Source organism: Cynocephalus volans, chromosome 12 (assembly GCF_027409185.1).
Source record: "Cynocephalus volans isolate mCynVol1 chromosome 12, mCynVol1.pri, whole genome shotgun sequence".
Lineage (NCBI taxonomy): Eukaryota > Metazoa > Chordata > Mammalia > Dermoptera > Cynocephalidae > Cynocephalus > Cynocephalus volans.
In genome coordinates, this window is record NC_084471.1 from 93,248,187 (window position 1) to 93,271,522 (window position 23,336).

The window sequence follows — 23,336 nt, forward strand, 5'->3', positions numbered from 1 at the left end:
ACTATACATTATACTACACACCTTTAAAAAATTAAACACCTTAAACAGCACCTAATTACCTCCTCTCTCTATAGTCAACTTCCACTCAATTTCTATCACTCTTTCCCAGCCCTATTATAGTTAATTGAATTAATCCTTAATCCATGTTTCCAGAAAAATTTTCATAGTCATAGGTCACTATTAAAGAACTTAAAACATGTCACTAATTTAGAAGAAAAAAAATTATTTAGATCTGTATAAACCTAAAGAATGTAAATTTCCTTAAGGGTAGAGACCTGCTTTTTCCTATTCACTTTGCTTCCATAATGCCTAGCAGAGTGCCATGTACTTTAGACATCAATAAATGTTTTCTTGATTTAAATGATTCCCATGACTTACAGGACAATACCTCACTAAGTCATATCCCTTAAGTTTTTTCTTTTAAAGACAATTTCCTTCCCCTCTCCAATGGAAATCTTCTACAGCTTCTAAAAAGAGAATTTGAGGAAAAATCCATTGTACTAAAGCTCTAAAATTAATATGAATGTCATAATCAACTAGCAGTAGAATGGCTGCCTTAAAATACACACACACACAGAGAGGAAATTGTAAATGATCCTTTACTTTAACGATAACCTCTTATATTTATTGGGCACATACTGTAAAATAACTCTGTGAGGTAACTAATATTACCAGCTACACATCAGACAGGAAGTTAAGAAAGTTAACTAAGTTGGTTAGAGCACAGTGTTATAACATCAAGGTCAAGAGCTCAGATCCCCATACTGACAGCCACCAAAAAAAAAAAAAAAAGAATAAAGAATAAAGAAAAAAAAGCCAAATCATTAAACATATGAAAAGACATTCTACCTCACTTAGAATGAAAGAAAAACAAATTAAAACTACATAAGGATAAATTTTTCATCTATTAGATTAGCAAAAATCCAAAAGTTTGACAATACCATCTTAACAAGGCTTTGGAGAAGGCAGACACCCTAACAGTGTTGATGATAGCACAACCTCTAGGGAGGGCAATTTGGCAATGTTTATCAAAATTACTAATACTTACATAGCCTTTAATCTACCCACTCATATCACTTTTGGGAATTTTTTGTACTTATATAATTATGCATGTAACAAAATGACATATGTTTAAGATTCATCACTACAGAACTAATTGTAATAGCAAGACTAGAAGCAACTCAAGTGTCTATATGCAAGTTTCGATAAACAAACTTCTACAACAACATAATGGAATACTATGAAGCTATTAAAAAAAAACAGAATATTCCCTATGTAGTGATACAGAAAGACCCTAGTATAAAGTACATTCAAAAAACAAGGTACACACACACACACACAAGATGTTAATAATGAGGGAAACTTGATATAGGGTATGTGGGAACTCTATTATCGCTCTAATATATCTGTACATTTAAAAGTGCTCTAAAATTAAAAATTAAAAAAAGAGCAGGGTACAGACAGTATACAGTTTAGTAAATTTTGTGTAAGAATGGAGGAATCAGACTACATATTTATCTGCTTGTAGTTCCATAAAGAAATACTCAAGCGTTCACAAGAAACTAATAACAGTAGTTATTTATTTAGGGGGATACAGGAACAGGAGAGCAAGATTTCTCAATAATTTATAACTTGTTAATGATTGCCTTTTCAAAAAAATTTAGGTGGTTTTTAAGAATTACCTCATTCTCTATGAAACTCAAGGGAAGTTTCTGGCACAGTATTTACATTCCAAAAGATATTATGATTTTAACAACGAATAAACTTCTTTAAACACAAACGTTTAATCTCTGTGGTATTTACTTTCCATAATTAGAAACCAAAATATTTTAATTTTTAATAAAGATAAATGGAAAAGTGATTTTTAGAGAAACTTGCTCTTTATAAAGATTTCCCATAATACATCTATTTGACAAAGTGACTTAAAACTAAGCTCAGTAGTGTGACCTCAAAACTGAAATGAAATCAAATCCCTAATGTTCTACAATTTATTTATTTCATATAGCAGTCAACGTTATTTTCTAATAAAAAGGCCAGCATCTTTGATGGTGAAACCACCAGGTATTAACAATAGCCAAATGATTCAAGATTTTGGTCTGTCCACTAGCTATTTTCAAGACCCTAACTTAACAGTAACTTTTTTTCTGTTCTTCAAATTGAAAAAAATATGAATGAAATTATCTTTATCTCCATCTACTTTTGAAATTCCATGCATCTATAGAAATGTTAAAACAGATGGTTCTTTTTTTTTTTTAAAGATGACCGGTAAGGGGATCTTAACTCTTAACTTGGTGTTGTCAGCACCAAGCTCACCCAGTACGCTAACCAGCCATCCCTATATTGGATCCGAACCCATGGCCTTGTTGTTATCAGCACCACACTCTCCTGAGTGAGCCATGGGCCAGCCCAAACAAATGGTTCTTTTAAAAAATTTTAGAAGGGCAAAAGTATGCCCATTAAGAAACATGTCAACATAAGTTGAAATTAAAACAAAAAAAGAAACAAAAAAAACCCCACATACATACATACTTACCTTGAAAGGTTTATCTCCACTGTGTGTCAGCATATGCCTCTGTAACCAACTTTGACTGGTTGATGGAGTGTTATATACTTTGCAACCTTTCCATAAACAAACAAATACCTGTTAAAAGAAGAGCCAATAGTAATTTTCATCACTATCTCAACAAAGAGTTTTTCTTGTAAGTTCAATAAATATGGTGCAAGTCTTCAGTTGACAAACAGAGCCATTTAATGTACGGGCCAATTAAAATGTGTAATACAGTTAAACTTTCTGAATTTCCAGATATAAAGCAGTTTTAACCCTTCTCCCTTAATGCTGCTGCCTACTCCCTCAATAAGGAACTGACACACCAATCACTAAATGCCATTCAGAAGAAATACAAAAAATATGAACAAAAAAGGAATAAAAAATTAAAATTAAAAATAAATAAAATATTAACAACATATCCCTTAGAAATGGAACTGTGGGCCATTATTCACATTTCTGTATTTACTGCATGAAGAAATAAGCATCTACTAATTTTAAATATCAGGAAAATACAAAGACATAAACAATAAAAACAAACAAAAATGATCAATAAACATTAATTAGTAGATACTAATATTCTCAACTTCAAAGAATAAAAATTAAATCATCAAATTATAATTTTACTACTCACCAATTCCTATTCTCACATGCATACTAACACTAAGCTTGTATTATTCTGTTCATTAAGAATTATTTCCAACTATCTTGACTACAAAGCAAAATTTAATACAAAATGTTAAATTAATATAGTGGTAAAAAAACAATGGGCATGAGGTTCTACATCATAATACTAGATCCACATTCTTAGGATCAGGCAACTGAGTATGACTAGATTTAGAAAGTAACAAGACTAACTATCTTATCTTTATCATCTTCCTACAAGTGAGATATCAATTTCCTAAACTGACGATATTTCCATCAACCTGAACATTGAAAACTGCTCCCCAACATCAGTAAGAAAAGCATGAATCTAATGCAATCATTACCTTTGAAAGAATCATTATGTCAAAGGCAATACCACAATGCCATTTGGCATGACTGTTTAGAGAATATTACTGCATATCCTGATTCCACAACAGATTTGCTAGTTTTAGTTAAACAGATACAGGAAATCATAACACTTCCTCCTTCATACTTAAAATTCCTGCCCCTAGCACATGTTTATAAACTGATGCCTGAGGTTCCCAGAGTTAAAAGTTACTTTTAAAAATAAATCGAGGATATATAAATTCTCACACACACACACACACACACACACACACACACACACACACACACACACACACACACACACACACACACACACACACACACACACACACACACACACACACACACACACACACACACACACACACACACACCAGGGCGGGGGGAAGTTGATATGAAAAGCAAACAGAAAGGACATTGTTGGGGGGGGGGAGAAGGGAGGGAGGTTTTGGTGATGGGGAGCAATAATCAGCCACAATGTATATCGACAAAATAAAATTTAAAAAAAATAAAAAATAAAAAATTAAATTAAATTAAATTAAATAAATAAATAAATCGAGGAAAAGAAAAAAATTAAAAAGCTATATTTGAATGCTAAAGAAATTAATTCAATAGTTTGATAATCACATGCAAATAATCAGTGCTATTTCCTAACTCAAGTCTACTAGACTCGAGTCTTAAATTTTCGATACAAGTAAATTCCTGTTTATTAAAACAGGAATCAGAGGTTGATTTAAAATTCTCACAAGTAATACCACATAAACAGAAATGCCTTAAAGCAAGTATTTAGAAACAAAATTAACATTTTTAAACAATTTTTGTAACCGTAAAGAATTCTGTTGATATAACTCTTAAGTGATCACTGCTCTAAATTACTCTAAAATCAAAGAAAAGGATTTTAGTTCCTTCCAGATAAATACTGCCTCTTCCTAACATTCTACATATGGGAGAAACAACAATCTCTGACTTCTATTTTTTTTTTTTCCTATGAGCAAACAGGACTACGAAGGTAATGGCAGACCCTTTAATTACATCAGAAACAGCCTTAATTAGTGAGTAGGTATGGTCTAGACTCTAGATGGAATAATGCCTAGTAACACTATTAAGGCGACACCTTCAGATTCAAAGAAAAATCAAAACCTTCAACCTTGTGAATTTTATAGAAAATGAAATAAGCGTAAAGAGATGAGTTTAGCTACATTTTAGTGAAATATTTTAGAAATAATTCTGGGGAGACAAAAAGCACTACACTTCCACAAAGATAATTTTGATATACAAAATTGGCACTAAAATTCCGCATGAATGATCCACGAAAACTGTTCAAAAGGTAAATTTCCTTTCCTAACTTATATTAGGAAGACCCTTTGAAAATAGTAGTCCAAAATCTGATGAAAGGGTTTTATTCAAACCTGAGACTTTTTTGATGTACAATATGTAAAAAATCTTTATACTCTATTTTTAGAAACTCCCCCATTGTAAAAATTAACACTGAAAATTAAACACCATAGGATTCAGATTCAATCCAAATTGGGAAGGAATATGTTCAAGAATATGAGTATAATTTGTCATGATTCCTCTATCCTATTTTTAAATGAAAGTTGTTTAATTGGAACATTAAGACACAGAAATTCACAGTCCAGTCTCTCAGAATGTGGAGGGACTTATGTCATATTGAGTTGTACTAGACATAACAGAAATAGAAAATAGATAACCTGAATTCTATCCAGTTCTTTCACTTTGCAGCTATGATGTAATCTTGGAATCACTTAATTTGTCTCTATTTCCCTTTTCACAAGAGATATTGTAAGCACATATTTGATAACTCCAAAACACAATGAAAATATAAAGTTATTTATTATTCTCAGAAAGACTAATCAAAAGAAAAATTGAATTAAAAAGAAAAAAAAATGGGTTCATATTAGACACTGGAGGTCCCTTCTCAAATAACTGCTATCAGATTTTTCTGCCAGACTGTCCAGGAAAATATAAACAAACAAAAAAACCCCACACAGCCATTAAAAGAATATTTTTGGACTACCAAAGAATCTTCAAATTTACAATGGCCTAACATATAAGATGTAAAGATCTAAAATTTCAATGTTACAGGGAGGTTTGGGTTTTCTGTTGAGAATCCCCTAGAGTTTCCTAAAACCTTACCCAAGTTCTGTCAGAATAGGTCAGCTTTACCTTCAGGGATCTCCTCCAAAATGCCCAAAAAGAAGGTTGGCACAAGCTGGTACAAATCTGAGAACCAAGGGTAGTCTTAGTCTCCTTTCACTTTGGACAATACCCTTGAACAAACATTCCAGTATACCTATCTGAATGTATATATGACCTATACCTACAATGGCTTGTGGAAGAGTACAGATAAATGCACTTAACCCTATCTGGTCACTAAGATCTTACACCTGAAGTACGCAAACGAATCCATCAGAATTATCTGTAAATAAATGAAAAATCCACAGTAAAAGAATGCAGTGTAACCTGAAAGAAGACTACGCATAAGGAAATACACTTATTATCAGTAAATTAACATCAGCCAAATATATTCTAAATGCAGAGCAGATAAGCAGTATAATTTACATGCCAAAATAAATAAAGGTCTAATTATACTCAGTAATTAGATTCCTTTTGCAATAAAATGATACAAAAAGACTTTATCTAAAGTAAGAGACACAGCAACTAAAGTTAAGCAGGGGTTGGATAGATGATTTCATGGTACCTTCAAGCTCTAATATTTCTAAGAAAAAAACAGCTCATTCCTTTTTTTACAAGTTGTAAACAGACAAAAGAGAAGCAAAATTTTTTTTAAATCTAATTGTTTTCTCTCAAATCAATTTGCTCTTTCAAGATCTTTCAAAAATCACCAATATAACTTTTTATCCTATTATTTTTAGCCATATTAAATGTATTAACATTTTCAATTTCCTCTCTTGAAAGATATTTAATAAAACAGGGACAAAAATAAAACATTCAAATCATAAAAGTAAAATATTTCTCATTTATTACAAAAGCTATGACCAATCTCACATTGTGTTTAGGACATACCAGACTGGCAATCAAAATTCAAAATGAATTGGTTAATGGACACAAAGAATGACTATGTTTTGTAATGATGAATATGATAATTATCCTGATTTGATCATCACATATTGTACACAAGTATTGATAGTGAACTCTGTACCCCACAAATGTGTATAAAAATTTTGTTTCAATGAAAAAAAAATTTTTAATGAAAAACTCAAAATGACCTCCAAAGACTGATTTCACCTACTAGCAGCACTCCAACTGAATCTACAAATTTAGTCTATAAATGCCATTTTATAAAACATATAAAGGTGACTGGTCTCATTCAAGTCTTCAAATACCCTATCATCTCCCACCTCCTCCAAAATCTCTTCCCTCCGCCCAAACAAAAAACATACCAAAGAATATATACAAAAGTACTCTTAAAATCACACACTAAATAAATCTTGAGCCAAGACACCTGAAGAGATTTTGTTCCGGCATTTTTTTTTTTTTTTTTTTTTTTTTTTTAATCAGCTAGAGAGTATAGGGACCTGAAGCCTTGACCTTGGTGTTATAACACTGACCTCTAACCAACTAAACTGACCAGTCAGCCTCTTGCAATTTTTTAACATGAGAAACAGTTAAGACAGAAAGAACAGAACACCAATGGATCTTATATTGAACCCTGAAACCATACAAGATTATGATTCCCACCTACGAAGACTTAGGTGTATATTAAGAAAACACTGGGATTTGAAATTTGATTAGTAAAATAGCTCAGAGTCTAGTTTTTGGAACCAAGTCATACACAGAGGTATGGACCCAAGAACACAATTCTATACTTAACATGAAAAGTTGATTTTTTTGCCTGTTTTTATTTTTTAAATCGTAGAAAGTGCTCTCATGATTTTTTTGAAAAAGGTATATTCATAACTTGTTCAAATGATTAATTTTTAATGTAGAATCAAGTATCCACCCACTTTGACATATGAAAACGTCAGAAAAACCTAAATTCCACTTGACTTCAGGCTCTAAATATAATTAAAAGTCCACATGGACACGGCAACATAAATAGCTTAAGAGGGGTTTGGGGAGGGCGGGGGTGGAGAGAGTATCTAAGCTGTTGTATGATGATGGCTTTGTTTGTTTTTCCCAGGGTTAGGATTAGAATGGAATGAGAAAAAGAACAGGAATATAGTACTTAGATCTTGATAATTTACTGTGCCAGTAAAACTATCATCTTTCAATAATTAACATAAAGCCTTCTAGAGTTACCAATTTTTTCCTCATCTGTTTCTGTTCCATGACAGTTTAACACTTGGGATAGAAAGAAGAAATAAGAAATCTAAAAAAAAAAAAAATTAGACCATCAAAATCAGATGTTTTCCACTTATATGAGGGACCTAGAATAGTCAAATTCATACAGACAGAAAGTAGAAGAGTGGTTACCAAGGAATGATGGAAGGAGAGAGTTTGTTTAATGGGTACAGATTTCAATTTGGGATGACGATGAAAAAGTTCTGGAGATGGATAGTAGTGATGTGAATATACTTAATGCCAATGAACTGCATTCTAAGAAATGGTATTTAAAAAAAAAAAAAAAAAAAAAAAAAACAAGAGAGAGAGACCATTTGGGGTTGGCCGGTTAGCTCAGTTGGTTAGAGTGGTGCTGATAACACTGAGATCCAGGGTTGATCCCATACCAGCCAGCCACCCCGCCACCCCAAAAAAAGAGCCACTTCAAAAACAAAAAAAATCCTAATGTCCCAACCAACAACTTCTCAAAACACAAAAATCCAACCTCAAATCACAAAATCAGATCAAGATTTTTCTTATCTTTTATAGTAGTGCCAAGTTTTCAACTCTCATTCATGCTTTACCATTCAGAAAATGTAGTCTATATACCAATGACTGGTATGCATTTCAGAAAAACCTAGGATGCATTTTCTACATTTCTTTTATCCTTTACATTTGCTAAACTGTAAATGTAAATGCAAATTTACAGTTTAGCAAATATCCTTCAAAGATCAAGACTCCTTTCTTTGATCAATACAGCATTACTCTGGAAATTAGCTACAGAATCTTAGTTTTTTGCAATAAAGTAGTATTATGAATAAGGGTTCAAGAAATGATGTGAGGGGATTTTTCAATTCAGCACGATTATACTTATGGTAGAAATACCAAGATTTCATTGTCTAGCTCTGTAATGTCAATAAGGTACATATAGTTGCAGTGATTACATGATATATGTAATTCAGAAAATTCAGTCTGTAACTGCATTTTTTCCTACACATCTGTAAAGGGCTGAAAACATTCTCATAAGGCTGCGTGCCAACTCAACTGGTTGGATACAAGAGATACAAGACAGAAATGTAAAATTTTCCCACACCTACTAAGAAAAGCCCAGTGGTCTACACAGCTTGTGATCCTATACATAGTTGCTAAGTCAAGTGACAGAAAGGCATCATGCCATAGCTCAAAAGTGGTATATACCATGTGGCATCAAGCACTGGATCACAAAAAGCAGATGCGTTAACAGCCAGAAAACCAACTTGGTAAGATAGTTTACATTAAATGTCTGACATATTGGTAGGAGGAAGACTGAGCTACCAAAGTAGCCTAACCACTGAGCTGGGTATTACAGTGGGGAAAAGAAAACATGATGGACACACCTCATAAATGGACCATGTGGAAGTATAACATTTTATGTGTTACTCAGACACCATACATACAAAATCTAATAAGACGACAAATGTTTACTTATCAAGTTTGAGTAATCAAAAGATTGCTGACATACTATTACATATTGTGGGAAGGATATTTTAAAAGAAATTTCAAATGGGGCACAACTGGTTAAAATGTTAGGGATGCTTACATGGTTGCGTGTTTGGGAAAAAGAAAAGACCAATGCTGTAATCTAAATATCAATACAACCTAGAAAAAAGTTACCCACTCATTTAAACCGTGATTTTTTTTTTTTTTTTTTTTTTTTTGGTGGGGGTATGGCTGGCTGGTACAGAGATCCAAATCCTTGACGCTGGTGCTTGGTGTTATCAGCACCATGCTCTAACCAAGTGAGCTAATCAGCCAGCCCCTAACCATGATGATTTTAACCACTTTAGTATCAGTGTACCTCAATAGTGATGGCAAGCTGATAGAAGATGTGTGGCCTAATAAATTATCTGTGACATTTTTTGGAAAATATACTAAGTGTAGCAACTGTACAAGACAAGAAAGGTAAAGTTGAAAAAAAATTATAAATTACTATTTTGGTCCATTACACTTTAACTCACAAAATTTGCTTAGCTCTTTATTCACTGCACAATAAAAGTTACATGAACTGACACAATTAAATATATTCATGAAAAGGTATAAGTCAATACCAACTAATCAGAACTTTCTATCTAAATCAGCTCTGACAAGACCCAGGAAAAATGCTCAATTCTCACTCACAAATAATGAGTCCAGGTTGTCATTTAACAGATGTCCATATATTAATCCTGGTACAATAGTCTCTCTAATTAATTTCAGCATCAGGGATAATTTAGAACCCTCTAACAAGGGAAATCCAGGACAGTGCCAATTCCTAAATGTTCTCAACTCCAGACATTAGATCCTTGGAATATACTGTATTCACTCATATCTCCACTATATTTTAGAAAGTCTACTTTCTTCAAAATAACATATCTAAGAGCAAGCTAAAATCCAACACACAATATACTCTATTTTTATTTGATTCTATCAAGTATCTTGGAAGTAATTAAAAGAAAAAAATCACTTAAAAAGATAAAACCTATGAGAAAAAAACCCCAAATTACTTCCAGAAAGGAAGACTAACTAGCAATTATAAATTAATAAAACTAATGAACACAGGGAATGAAAAAAGAAATGACAAAACCAACCCCTCCTCGCTGACCATCTACATGTATGGAACGGATGTGATCTGCCAGATCTGGGCTAGAGTTGAAGCAAGCCTGGCACTGGTCCCAACAACAATTATAGGCAATATTTTTGCTTGAAGAAGTAGTGCTTCCTTGTCCATTCATCATTGCTGGAGTTGAACGCCCACTGGAAATTGTGCTGTCTACATCCATTATAGTACTGCTTATGCTACAAAAGAAGAAAAAAGGCTGTGTTATTTCTAGAAATTCACTAGCATGAATATGATCTTATAAATATTTAATTAAGATTACCACTGACATACTACTGCTCGGTATGAACAAAGCATAAAAACAAACCATATTCTCCATTAGAAAACAACAATGCTTTGAAATTATTTAGTTGGCAATAAAGTGCAAATCAAGGCAGAAACACAACAGAACCTCAAAACCAGATATGGGATAATTTAAGCAACTTTTACCAGACATGAACTCCACAATACGATACCCTACAGAAAACAACACACACACAACACACACACACAGCTTATCACATTTCAACCCTTCCATAGTTCTAAGAAGCATGAGAAAGTAATAGTTCCAAGTTGTAAATAGTTCAGAATCAAAGCATCATCTTTACAGTTCTGCAAATCACTTGACCCGAAATCTTTTCTTCTGTTCACTATTCTGAGAATATAACTGCTGCCACATCCTACCTCTTTCCATGTCAAAGAGGTTGGGAAACTTTGCAATAAGAAGCAAAAGAGAGACACAATAACTCTTTGATTTTACCAAAATCCAAATAAAACGTCTTCTCCTGGCCCTCAATTTTTTTTTTTAACTAATCTCTAACTACTAAAAAAAAGACTGAAAATGCCAGTCAATCCCACTTACTTTTCATTTACTAAACAACGTATTAAATAATTATTTTACTTACTAGAAAAAAAGTACATAGTAGTGTTGAAAACATTCAAATTTTCACATCTTAATAAAATATACCACACCTTTACACTCGTTTTAAAAGCAATTTACTTTTATTTTCTCTTTTCAGTATCTTTCAATATCATCCCAAATAGCTTCAGTCACAGAAGGATCAACAGCAACAATGTACCGTAAATCCATCAAAAGCTATATATCTGCTTGCAATTTAAGAAATATCAGCAGTTAAACTGAGAAACGGGTATTAACTTTTAAGGGGTATGCTTTCCTTCCACCAAGTTTTTATTATGGAGGATTTTGAAGACACTATATCTAAATCTGAACTCAATTAACATTTTGCCCTATTTGCTATATGTAATCTGTTTTTCTAAACCATTTGAAAGTTGCAGACAGGATAATTCAATCACAATTATTTCAGCACATACCTCCTAAAAATAAAAGCATTCACCTATATACCAATACAACTGTATTCGCTCACACTTAAAAAAATTAACATGAATTTTGTTAACTTACTAAGCAAGCTTTATGGTGATTTGTGTGTAACATCAAATGCACCCACTTTTTATAGTTAGCAAAAACGTAGGATGCTTCAGATAGGAAAAATATCTCAGATTTCCCTTTCAAGAATATTCTAGTATTTAATTTCATCTAGCTAACTATCTACCAGTCAATACAGATTCTAAATTTCTAAAGGTTCATTCTAAAACTCTCAAATGTAAATCAGTTCTTGAATATCTGAATATTCATATCCTCTTTGTTGTTGCAAGACTAAACTACTAGTATGGTGGATTTTCTATACCGAAATAAAAATTTTATTTAAGTCTTAGAAATTTCAAGTTTTGTGAGGCCCTTAATCCTGAAATGGTTGCCTATTTTCCTTATCACTTGCTTTATATATTTTTAAATATTCAACCATAAAGTACATACTTACATAAACTGTACTAATTTAACTGCAAATACTAATAACATACCCAATTTATAAACAATCTCATGAAAAGTGATAAACCTCAATGAACTATTGTGGTACAATCTCCAAGGTATAGTTAAGTAAAATACACACATATACACACATAAGTGCAGAGTAGTAATGTTCCAATGTGCATACTTAAATTGGGGAAGGAGACATATAGATACCCCTAGCCTCTAAAGACATAATCTCTTTGGAAGAACACACAAAACACAGTAGATATTTGCAGGGAGGGGTAGGAAGACAAGAGTAGAAGAGAAACTTATATTTTAAGAGTATGTACTCTTTTACACCATTTTAACCACACACCCATACTGCTTTTATTAAAAAGCCCAAAATTAGTTGAAAAACCAAAAATCAATTTTTTTAAAACTGAGCAAAGTAAAGTAAGGTCAAGAGAGACTCGTATACTTGTGAGACATCCAACTATCAACATAGAATCTGTCTACACAGTGCTTAACCTACTTTAGCTTATCACCTTTACCACAGAAGGGAAACCTTACAAAAAAGTCCAAGTACTGTGAACCCTAAGCACTGGTCAGTGAATGTTTGATATCATACACTTGAAACAGTACTTCATGTGGATATAGCTCCTCATAAAAAGACAGCATAATGTAAGAATGTAATTGTTAAGAGCATAAACTTTGTCTGCCACTGGGGACTAAGCTACAAATACAATGGCAGAGAAGGTGAGGGGTAGGTCCCATACCCTGGAACACTCAAGACAACCCACACATTTTTAGAATCCCCATAGAGCCCCCCCCCACAGCCTAGCAGGGCCAACTGAATTCCTGCTTCACTGCCCCTCTTAGGCCCCTCCAACTTCTAGGAAGTATCCAATACTAAGCCTCCATGTTCCCTTTCAACCCCAGACCCATGCTGTAATCAACTGTTCTCTCCATTCTTAAGAATGATGAAGGGAAATGTCCTGATGCAGGGCCAGCCCATTGCTCACTTGGGAGAGTTTGGTGTTGGTAACATCAAGGCTGCGGGTTCGGATCCCATATAGGGATGGCCAGTTCACTCACTTCAGAGAGCGCGGTGCTGACAACACCAAGTCAAGGGTTAAGATCCCCTTACTGGTCATCTTTAAAAAAAAAAATGTCCTGATGCAAGGGGTTGTGGGGGGCATAGGAGACAAATTACAGGTCATTTCTGATTGTGACTCAACAGAAAGCAGTGTCCTTCTTCCTGTAAGTTTACATAACAAGATGACCAGACCTAGAGACAATCCACCTGATCTTATAATATTTCTAGGACCATACGTATATTAAAATTATTCACTCAGTTAATTTTATGAAGTGGTTTCCTTTGAATTCAAAGGCCAACTCACACATACATCCAGTAACAGCCCCATGTTGGAGAACTCAAATTGCTTCCAGGTTAACATCTGCGTGGTGGACTTGACCGTGACTAACAGGGTTGCCAATACTGAGATTATAAAGATCAGCTTGCTAAATAACAAAGTATACAGAGGAAGCAATATATGGATACTTAATGTTATCGTGACAGAGAATGACAAGACCATGGTCTTAATGTAACTGAGAAAAGTTCACTGATATGGTTTCAGATTACACATCACTAATAAGAAACTAACACTTACCAAGTGTTGGCGTATTATCAAATAGCCACACAATTATCTAAAAAGGGTATTGAAATAAACTTTTCAACCAAATATGTGTGAGGCCAGATTTTCTTCACATAGTCCAACCAAAAATATTAATTGCAACTGACCAACTGTAGAAGATATGAGAATCGAGCTGCCCTCTGTTAAGCCAGACATTAAAGATATTAAATGTAAAACAGTGCCACTCTTCCATTTTTTTTTAATTTGAAAATGAAAAATGAATAAGAAATACTGAAATGTCTAACTTTAAAGGAGAGTTGAGGGCAGGGACCTGAAGGGAATAAGGGTGTATAATCTGAAATCAAGTATAATTTATTAGGAAGGTTGCAGCTCTGCACTGTTTCCTCCACCCTAATTTAAGCCTTCACATGTCCATTCACACAAAATCATGCCCACAAGTCACATACCTTATGCCATAACCCATTAAATGCCTTCCAAAAAGACCCAGTTACTTGTTGCTTGCTCCCCTCTCCTACAGGACTAGACGCGGGTGTGTGCGTGCGTGCGTGCGTGCGTGCGTGTGTGTGTGTGTGTGTGTGTGTTAACAAAGTGCTGACATGAAAACAGTACCAGAGTTTTTGTGCTTAAGTTTGAGGTTTGCATTTGTGATATGAAGTAACAACAATTAAGGCCATTAGCAATGATAATTTTCACATGAAATTCCCTTACTAGTAATCCCCTTTTATAGCTCTTGATCAGTAGAACTAAGGTGACATGGAGACTCCAAGAAAAAGTGTCCATATCTGCAAATCAGATTTTCAGGACTAAGCAGTCAAAACAGAGTAAAGAAATAAATTGGATACCTAAACTGACATAACCATGTGTCATCCACAAACCCCCTTTCAAATTTAAATTCATCTAAAAAGGCTTAACTGTTCTCATTGATTGACTTTATAAATTAATGTTAAAATTTTGAACTTATAAAATATAAGTTCTAATAAAATACCATTTTAACTTCTTATGCACTGGAGTTCCATATAAAAATTCATTTGGGAAAAAAGTTTCATCTACTATTCAAAATCTGTAAATTGTTTTTACATTGTTTATTTCTCAATAGACAGCAAAAATGTCAACTAACTGTAAAATGGCAGTACTTTTCCGTTAAAAAGTTAGAAACCACTGAGCTATGTTATACATGGAGTAAGACAGAAAGGTAGAAGATAGTATAAACTTAAACAATGTGTACAAAAACAGATCATCAAAGAGTCTAACCACTTTCTTCACTTCAGAATCTAGACGTTACTGATCTGAAGTTTCCACTTAAGAACCTCCCTAAACCCTAATGGATCAAGGCTGTTTTATTTTTGTTCTAGCAATGAAAAACAATCTTTAGGAAGCCTTCAGATCACTTTGTATCCTATTAGAAAACAAACATTCTATAATTATAATTTTTCAAGACTGAACATGGTCCTTCATATGGAATGAACTAAGTGGAATGAGACATAGGGAGACAAAAATTCTATGGGTCTAAATAAGAAACATCTAACAGAGGGTCAGAGGGAGCATTACAAACTTAGTTTAACTTTGTAATTGGTAAAAAGCTTTGGATAAAAATAAGTACAGTTTTTCAGAGCACATTTATCAAATTGCTGGTAAACATTACAATCATACACAGGGATTCCCAATCTAATCATATAACAAGGTAAGCTATCATTTGGCTAACAGGCGATGTTCCTTTCCTCTATATTAAAATTGCCACTCATTAATTACTAGAAAGATTACACTATATCTTTCCCACACTTATAATCATAATTATTAAAGGTTAAAATTTAAAACAGTGCAAAGCATTTAAGAATCCCCTATATCTTGGAAAGTCTGAAGTTGTACATCTAATATTATACAACTCTAAGAGTAAAACTCTTTACTTGAGTTATCCATACCATTCTTCACTTCCATTTGTTGAACTCAACTATAATTATGTGCCCTGCTACTTATTCTAGGCTTGATAAAGAAATTATAAGCTAAAACTGAACAAGCTGAAACAAACAGGAACTTCGAAAAAACTGAACAGCCTGCCTGTTAAATGTTGACTTTCTCTTAAGAAAAAAAGGGGATTATGTAACTTACTATATTGAAAGTTATATCACAAAAGTACGGCACTCTAAATCTGATTTCCCGATCCTTACAGTAACATTTAACACTTACTGAGTGTCTGCTATATGTCCTGCATTGTTCTATGCGCTTGTGTCAGAGTGTATATTCAAAAGATGGCCAGTTTTGTAAGATCCCATCCCTCTCTTCTTTCAATGTGGCATTAACAGGTGGGATCTATGCTACCTTTCCTTGAATCTGAGCAGGCCTGAGACTACCGCAGAAGTGATACTGCCAGACCTCCAAGGCTAAGTCATAAAAGGCAATGCAGTTTCAGCCTGGCACTCTCTTGGAACACACAGCTTGGGAGGTCTGAACTAACATGTAAGAAATGTGGCTCCCTTGAAGCTACCATGTTGAAGAGATACTGTGAAGAACATACACAGAGCTACAGAGAGAAGCCTGAGAAGTCCCAGCTGTTTCAGCACTGGCTATTTGTGTCTTCCCGGCCCAGGCACCAGACACGTGACAGATGCATAACAGGAGTCAGTTAACTTTCTGAAGATTCCAGTCCCCAGCCTTTAAGCTACTCCACAAGATGATACCAAGTGGAGCAGAAATGAGCTGACCCTGCTAAGCTATGCCCAGATCACTGGTTCATAAGCAAAACAAATGCTGTCATTTTAAACCACTGTTGGACTGGGCTGAACGTAGCCGTAATGACTGGAACAATGCTTGACATGTATTAACTCATTTAATGCAACAACCCTAAGAAATAAGTACTACTTATATCCTCATCTTACAGATACAGAAACAGACAAAAGTTATGTGAATTGCTCATAGTCAAACAAGTGCAAAACAGTATTGCCAAAAATGTAATTGCCACACTGCTATATACAAAGGACAAATCTGAATTACTGACTTAAGAAATAATTAAAATATAGCCTATACTACATACCAAAATAGCTGACAGTTTCAACTAGTATGCAGAAGTTTCATCTAGTATACAAGGCAGATAAAAGTCCCTATGGTTTTGCACATCCGTAGTGCATGCACAAAGAAAATATTTAACATCTACATATGATTTGACTCATTTGGGCAGACAGCTTTACTAACAAGACAAGCTACTAATTTTGATTCCTAAAAGTCAATTAGCTCCATAAAATGTAATTCAGGGCCAGCCCATGGCTCACTCGGGAGAGTGTGGTGCTGATAACACCAAGGCCACGGGTTCTGATCCTATACAGGGATGGCCGGTTAGCTCACTGGTTGAGCGTGGTGCTGACAACACCAAGCCAAGGGTTAAGATCTCCTTATCAGTCATCTTTATAAAAAATAAATAAATAAATAAAATGTAATTCAAGGCCAGTCAAACAAAGCAAGACTATCCTCAAGTAGAAATCTTCCAAAATTTAGAAATCAGGCCACTGAAACAAGTTTGAGCCTATTTTTTTGTTTGTTTGTTTGGCAGCTGGCCAGTATGGGGATCCAAACCCCCAGTCAACCCCTGAGCTTAGCAATATCAACATAAAATCCAACTCCAAATATTCATTTAGGGACAATGGGGTAGTCACTTTGCTTGTTTATCTATCAAAGACAAATAGTAAGTTATGAGACTGGTCTTTAACAGGATTAAGGAATTTAGGCCACATCAGATTTCTGTAAGGCCACCTGGTTTTGCTTTCCAAACTGCCATGGTGCTGTAAGCTTTTAGGTCTTTAAACTTAGAAACAATTAGGATAGAAAGTAAAGACAAGTGCCTATTTTATTATATGTATTTTATATGTGTGTATTACAATAAGTCATTTTTCTTTAAGGCCCTGCCTACTCGCTAAACGTGAAAGGAATTCTGTTCCCTTATGATCCGGGTTAAGTTGAACTGTGTGAATAACCTATAAACTTCTACTAGAGTAAACTCCCAAACCTAGCTAGTGCCTTGCACAAAGCAAATGCCTATATTTTTTAGTGACAAATTTAAGTAGGATTTTTAAGGCAAATACATGGCTTTGTCACACTGAAATAATCACTAAAAATCACTAGCCCAAACCAAGGTATTAGTATTATTACTGTAATTACAAGCTATTATGACTGTAAATTAAAAAGCTAAAATGGATTTTTCTAATCAAGAAAAAGACTACTCTCTATCCCAACAATTATTTCTCTGGATAAAGACAAAATGTTTTTTCCCCAAGACCCAGAAGCATTCACTAAATTGGCCAAAAGGGACTTTATGCAACAATGATGAAATATAGCCTATGGAAAACAGGCTACATTCTTTTTATCACAACTATGCACTGTGCACATTACTTTAAATTAGTTTCTCATCCTAAATCTATTGCACTTTAATTTTTTTTTAATCTATTGCCACCCACATTTTTATACAGCTTAAGAAATCAGCAAGCAATTATCTTCAAAAAGACTGTAATACTAAAAACATTCTACTTCCATACAAGTACACTATAAAGAGTTATCTTTTGCCTTCTTAAAAAGATTTTCAGAAAAATGTGTATACACAAAGATGGTATGCGAAAAAAATCTGCTATGACGGACAACACCCATTTTATAAAGAAGCAATCGCATTTATTTGAAGATTTTTAAGTGAGTGTTAAATCATAAAAATGATTTTATCAGATGGTGCGTGTTTCTGAGAACGAGTACAGTATTGCTCAACACCTCAAAAGACACATTCAAGTGATTAGTTTCTTTTTTTTTTCCAGCTGGCCAGTATAGGGATCCAAACCCCTTGGCCTTAGGTGTTACCAACACTGCACTCTAACCAACTGAACTAACTGGCCAGTCAAGTGACTAATTTCCAAGATTAATTTAAAACACTAAAAAATCTACTGCCAATTCACCTACTCTCAGTACTTTAAAAAGTGATTAAGAGAGCCGGCCTGCGGCTCACTTGCGAGAGCGGGTGCTGACAACACCAAGTCAAGGGTTAAGATCTCCTTACCCGTCATCTTTAAAAAAAAGAAAAAAAAAAGTGATTAGAAAAGTAATGAAAGAAGTTTTATAAATTAGAAATCAACTAGTAAATGTCCTTGCTGAAAAATACTAATATCCTTCTAAAACCTCAGTGTTTTCTCTAATTGGTAACATGTCATCTTTCTAGAAAATTAAAATATAAATGAAAACCAAAAAGCAAGTCAAAGACTTCAAAAGTGTTGAAATTAAAGAAGTAAAACATCAATTTAAAAAACTCTATTCTCCTAAAGACTGAATAGCTACCACACTTAAAAATTAACTTTTGGAGCTGGCTGGTTAGCTCCGTTAGAGGGTGGTGTTGATAACACCAAAGTTAAGAGTTTGGATCCCCATACTGGCCAGCCACCAAAAAAATTAAATTTTATATTTCATAAAGTCTTTTTTTTCCATGTTGTAAGAGGGATCTAGGCTGGCTGGTTAGCTCAGCTGGTCAGAGCACAGTGTTATAACACTAAGGCCAAAGGGTTCAGATCCCTGGACCAGCCAGCCACTGAAAAAAAGAAAAAGAGGGATCTGATAAGCTACACAGTCTAACTCTTCCTCTATCACAAATGAAGACAAGGCCCAGAAATGTAAATGAACTCACATACCTAAGTTATTCTCCACAAAACAGACTGTCCACTTCTAGTACTCAAAAGAATGGAATGAATGCAGGGTCTCAAAAAGGTATTTGTACACCCATGTTCATAGCAGTATACCTACCTCATAGCTTCAACGTGGAAGCAACCCAAGTGATCACTGAAGGAACAAGGGGTAAGCAAAACGTGATATACACATAAAATGAAATATTATTCAGCCTTAAAAAGGAAATCCCAACATATGCTACAACATGGATGAGCTCGAGGACATTATTCTAGTGAAATAAGCCAGTCACAAAAAGACCAATACTGTACGATTCCACTTACAGAAGGCACTTAAAGAATATAAAAATGGGTCTCTTTTGTTTCATCAGCCACACTAATAACAATGAGAAAGAACTATGCATCAAGTACTTCCACATTCAGCTGAATTCAACAAATAGTTACTGAATACAGGCAGTGTACTAGGTGATTGTGGTAGATAAGTTCTGTAAGTATAAAGATAAATAAGACCTGATCTTTAATCTTAAAACTGTTATAGCCTAGAGGAGACAAACACAATTGATACTTTAATATACCACCATAAAAATGAAACAGACATATACTGACTTTTGAACCCAAAAACCTATGTAAAATATCCAAATAAAGAACAGAATATATTATCTATTTGCTTAACTTCCTATGAGAGTACTTGCCAAGTCTACAGTAGAATCCTCACATTTGAGCTCCAAATTACTTTTTGTCAAAAGCCCTCATTCTTAAGAAAAAGAAATCAGAGGTTCAGGGAGATGAAATGATTTACCAAAGTTCCTGCAGGCAGTCTCTAGTAAAACCAGGATTACAATATTGATCACTTATTCTCACTGGAGTATTCTTTCCATCACACCTCTATGAATGAGAAACAGGGAATAAATGACTATGAATTAATTACAGCCCTCGGCCCTTTACATATGCCACCTCACTTCATCCTAACACTAAAATATTGCTCTGATTTTACAAATAAAAAAGCAACGTCTGAGAAGTTAAATTATATATATATATACTTTTGTTGTTGTTGTTGTTGTCTTTTTCGTGACTGGTACTCAGCCAGTGAGTGCACCGGCCATTCCTATATAGGATCTGAACCCAAAGCAGGAGCGTTGCTGCGCTCCCAGCGCCGCACTCTCCCGAGTGCGCCACGGGGTCGGCCCTGAGAAGTTAAATTATATTGACCCAAGTCTTTCTGACTCAAAGGTTCATGCTCTTTCACTACACTCATGTGTCTTTAATTATTTTAGTGATGGAAGTATCTGGAAAAATAAGGTAAACTATTATTCCAATTAAATCCTCAAGGAAAAAACTTTTTATTCAGAAATAATAAAGTAATATTTTTCTTATAGAGCAGCAAGGAAATTAGCTTTTCTTTCCTTTGCCTCCACTTCCCAAGCATTACGACTTTTTCCCCTAATCTCTACCCTAGCTCAAGTCTCCTCAGTTCCTGCCTGTACTACTCCTACCTCCTAATTGGCCTCCTAGCTCCCAAACTTTCCTTCTCCCTCTTTGCCACATATTAATTTTCCTGTAACACATGAGTTTCATCGTTCATCCAAAGTATGTTTAAGTATACCTAAAATATGTGTTAAGCACTGTGCCAGGTGCTACAGAGAGCACCCATCAAGACTGACATGGTTCCTATTCTCAGGGAGCACACAATCTAGCAAAAGAGATAAACAATAAACAATTACCCAAATTGTGGTAACAGCAATGGAGAAGGGAGAAGTAGGAGTGCTGGCAGTTATGTCTAACAAAGAATCAGGAATACATTGCCTAAAAAAATGTTCAAGGTAAGACCTACACACGAACATAACTAGGAGTCACAAAGACAAAAGTTGGGGAGAAGGAAAAGAATTCGATTCACAAATCTATTCTGAGAAAGACATGCACATCTGTGTTGGCATGAAAGGCCCCACCTTAGCCATTAACTCTTATTTCCCCGTTCCAGATCTAGACAGAAAGTTTCCTGAACATGCTGGGCTCATTCCTACCTATACATTTTTCCTCAGGCTTTCTAAAATTCTATCTTCATCATTCACCTACCCCTCTAAAATCCAGTCCTCTTTTTCACCAAATCTTTAGTCGCTGACTATATAATATTCCCCAGTTCTAACTTTAATGCACTGTGTCACAATTTGCAGAAAAAAATAGAAAATAATGCAATCATCTCCTTAGCTTTCTCTTTAAAAAATAAATATCTGGGTAGGTACTATCACATTTCTTTCTTATTACTAAACAGAGCACAATGCTAACTATTAGTAAATACTCAATAAATAACTTTTTAAAAAACATCCAAGCATCATATGATTGCCTATTTATGCCCCAAACTGTGCATTTAGTTCTAAGGCTAATGTAATTACTACTTTCACAATTGCAAACTATTACTGACAAAAACAAATTCAACATATGGTTAGATCACTACAAATCCATTACTATTACTGGAAAACATATCCCAAAGCTTTTTATTAATAATAGTTTATTACCTTCACCTACATATTAAGAATAATTTAAAATAGGGCTGACCAGTTAGTTCAGTTGGTTAGAGCATGGTGCTGATAACACCAAGGTCCAGGGTTCAATCCCTGTACCATCCAGCCACCAAAAAATAAAAATAAAAAATAAAAGAAGTAAAACCTAAAAGGTATTATGAAGCCATTTAGTCCTAACACAGAATAGACATATATGTTAAAGAAAATTGATTAAAATGTAGATTTTATAATGAAATATTTTGGTCCACCATAGGCTCCTGCAAATTTCTGCAGCACTCATTTGCAGATACTTGCCATACATTTAACATTTGAAATAGTACTTTATGGCATTCCAGACCTTTACACTGCTTCATATTAATAAAAATAGATCATCACTAGCTATTATTAACTCATTTGTGCACTGTCTTTCTCAACCACCCATAAGGTCAGGGTTTTGTTTTATACACTGCTGTATCCCCAGCACCTGGCACATAATGGAGATTCTATACACATCCAGTAGAACAGATACCAATCACAAGCTGGCCAGTTAGCTCAGTTGGTTAGAGCATAGTGTTGACAACACAAAGGTCCAGGGTTCTATCCCTGTACCAGCCAGCTGCCAAAAAAGAAAAAGAATAAATACCTACCACACAGTAAATATATAATAAACTGTGTGCCAGACATTCTGTAAGTAATCCACACAACAAGCTTACAGGATAGGAATTATTACTGTCTCTCTTCTATAGACAAGAGACCTAAAGTAGTAAGACCTACTAAATAAATAAATCCCATTGTTGATGTTTCAGTTTAATGCTAATAACTGAGTATTCACCATATCCAAGGTACTAAGTTAGGTACTCACAAAGATCTAAATTAGCAAAACTGTCCCTGCCCTCAAAAATACCATTTTACAACAGCAAAGATGAAGCAAGCTTTCAAATAACATGGATTCTTTAGAATAGTTCACAGGGCTCTCTAACAGAAATTATTTCACTTGGACCTTAGAATACCTTCATGGTAATATCTAACTGTTTTGCAGTTAAGGAACTAAGACTCAAAGATATTACTCAAAATCATAAAATAGGTGTCAATATTAAGATCTGAATTGGGTCCTTTGACTCCAGATTACAAGCTCTTCACAATGCAATAGTCTATATTCTTCCACCTACAGAACAGAGCCATAAAGGGGGAGGGAGGCAGAAATATAAATATGGGATTTAAAGGACAGAGAAATCAAAGCCACATTTAAGACGGCCAGAAAAGCATTCACTGTGGCATTT

The 23,336-nt window shown here is 34.4% G+C and overlaps 1 protein-coding gene across 9 annotated transcripts in view; it reads right to left on the reverse strand.

The window, feature by feature from the left end:
- AEBP2 (AE binding protein 2) overlaps nt 1-23,336 on the reverse strand; it is a 211,001-nt gene that overhangs the window by 181,665 nt on the left and 6,000 nt on the right. For 8 of the 9 annotated variants that reach the window (XR_010021350.1, XM_063075480.1, XM_063075479.1 and 5 more), the window contains exons 2-3: nt 10,450-10,657; nt 2,534-2,641 (exon numbers count right to left, since the gene is read on the reverse strand). Coding sequence is in view for 8 of the 9 variants with exons in the window: in XM_063075480.1 (XP_062931550.1) it covers nt 2,534-2,641; nt 10,450-10,657 (316 nt within the window). In the remaining variant the exon portion in view is untranslated. The remainder of the gene's footprint in view (nt 1-2,533; nt 2,642-10,449; nt 10,658-23,336) is intronic. The other variant, XM_063075485.1, reaches the window with a different exon arrangement.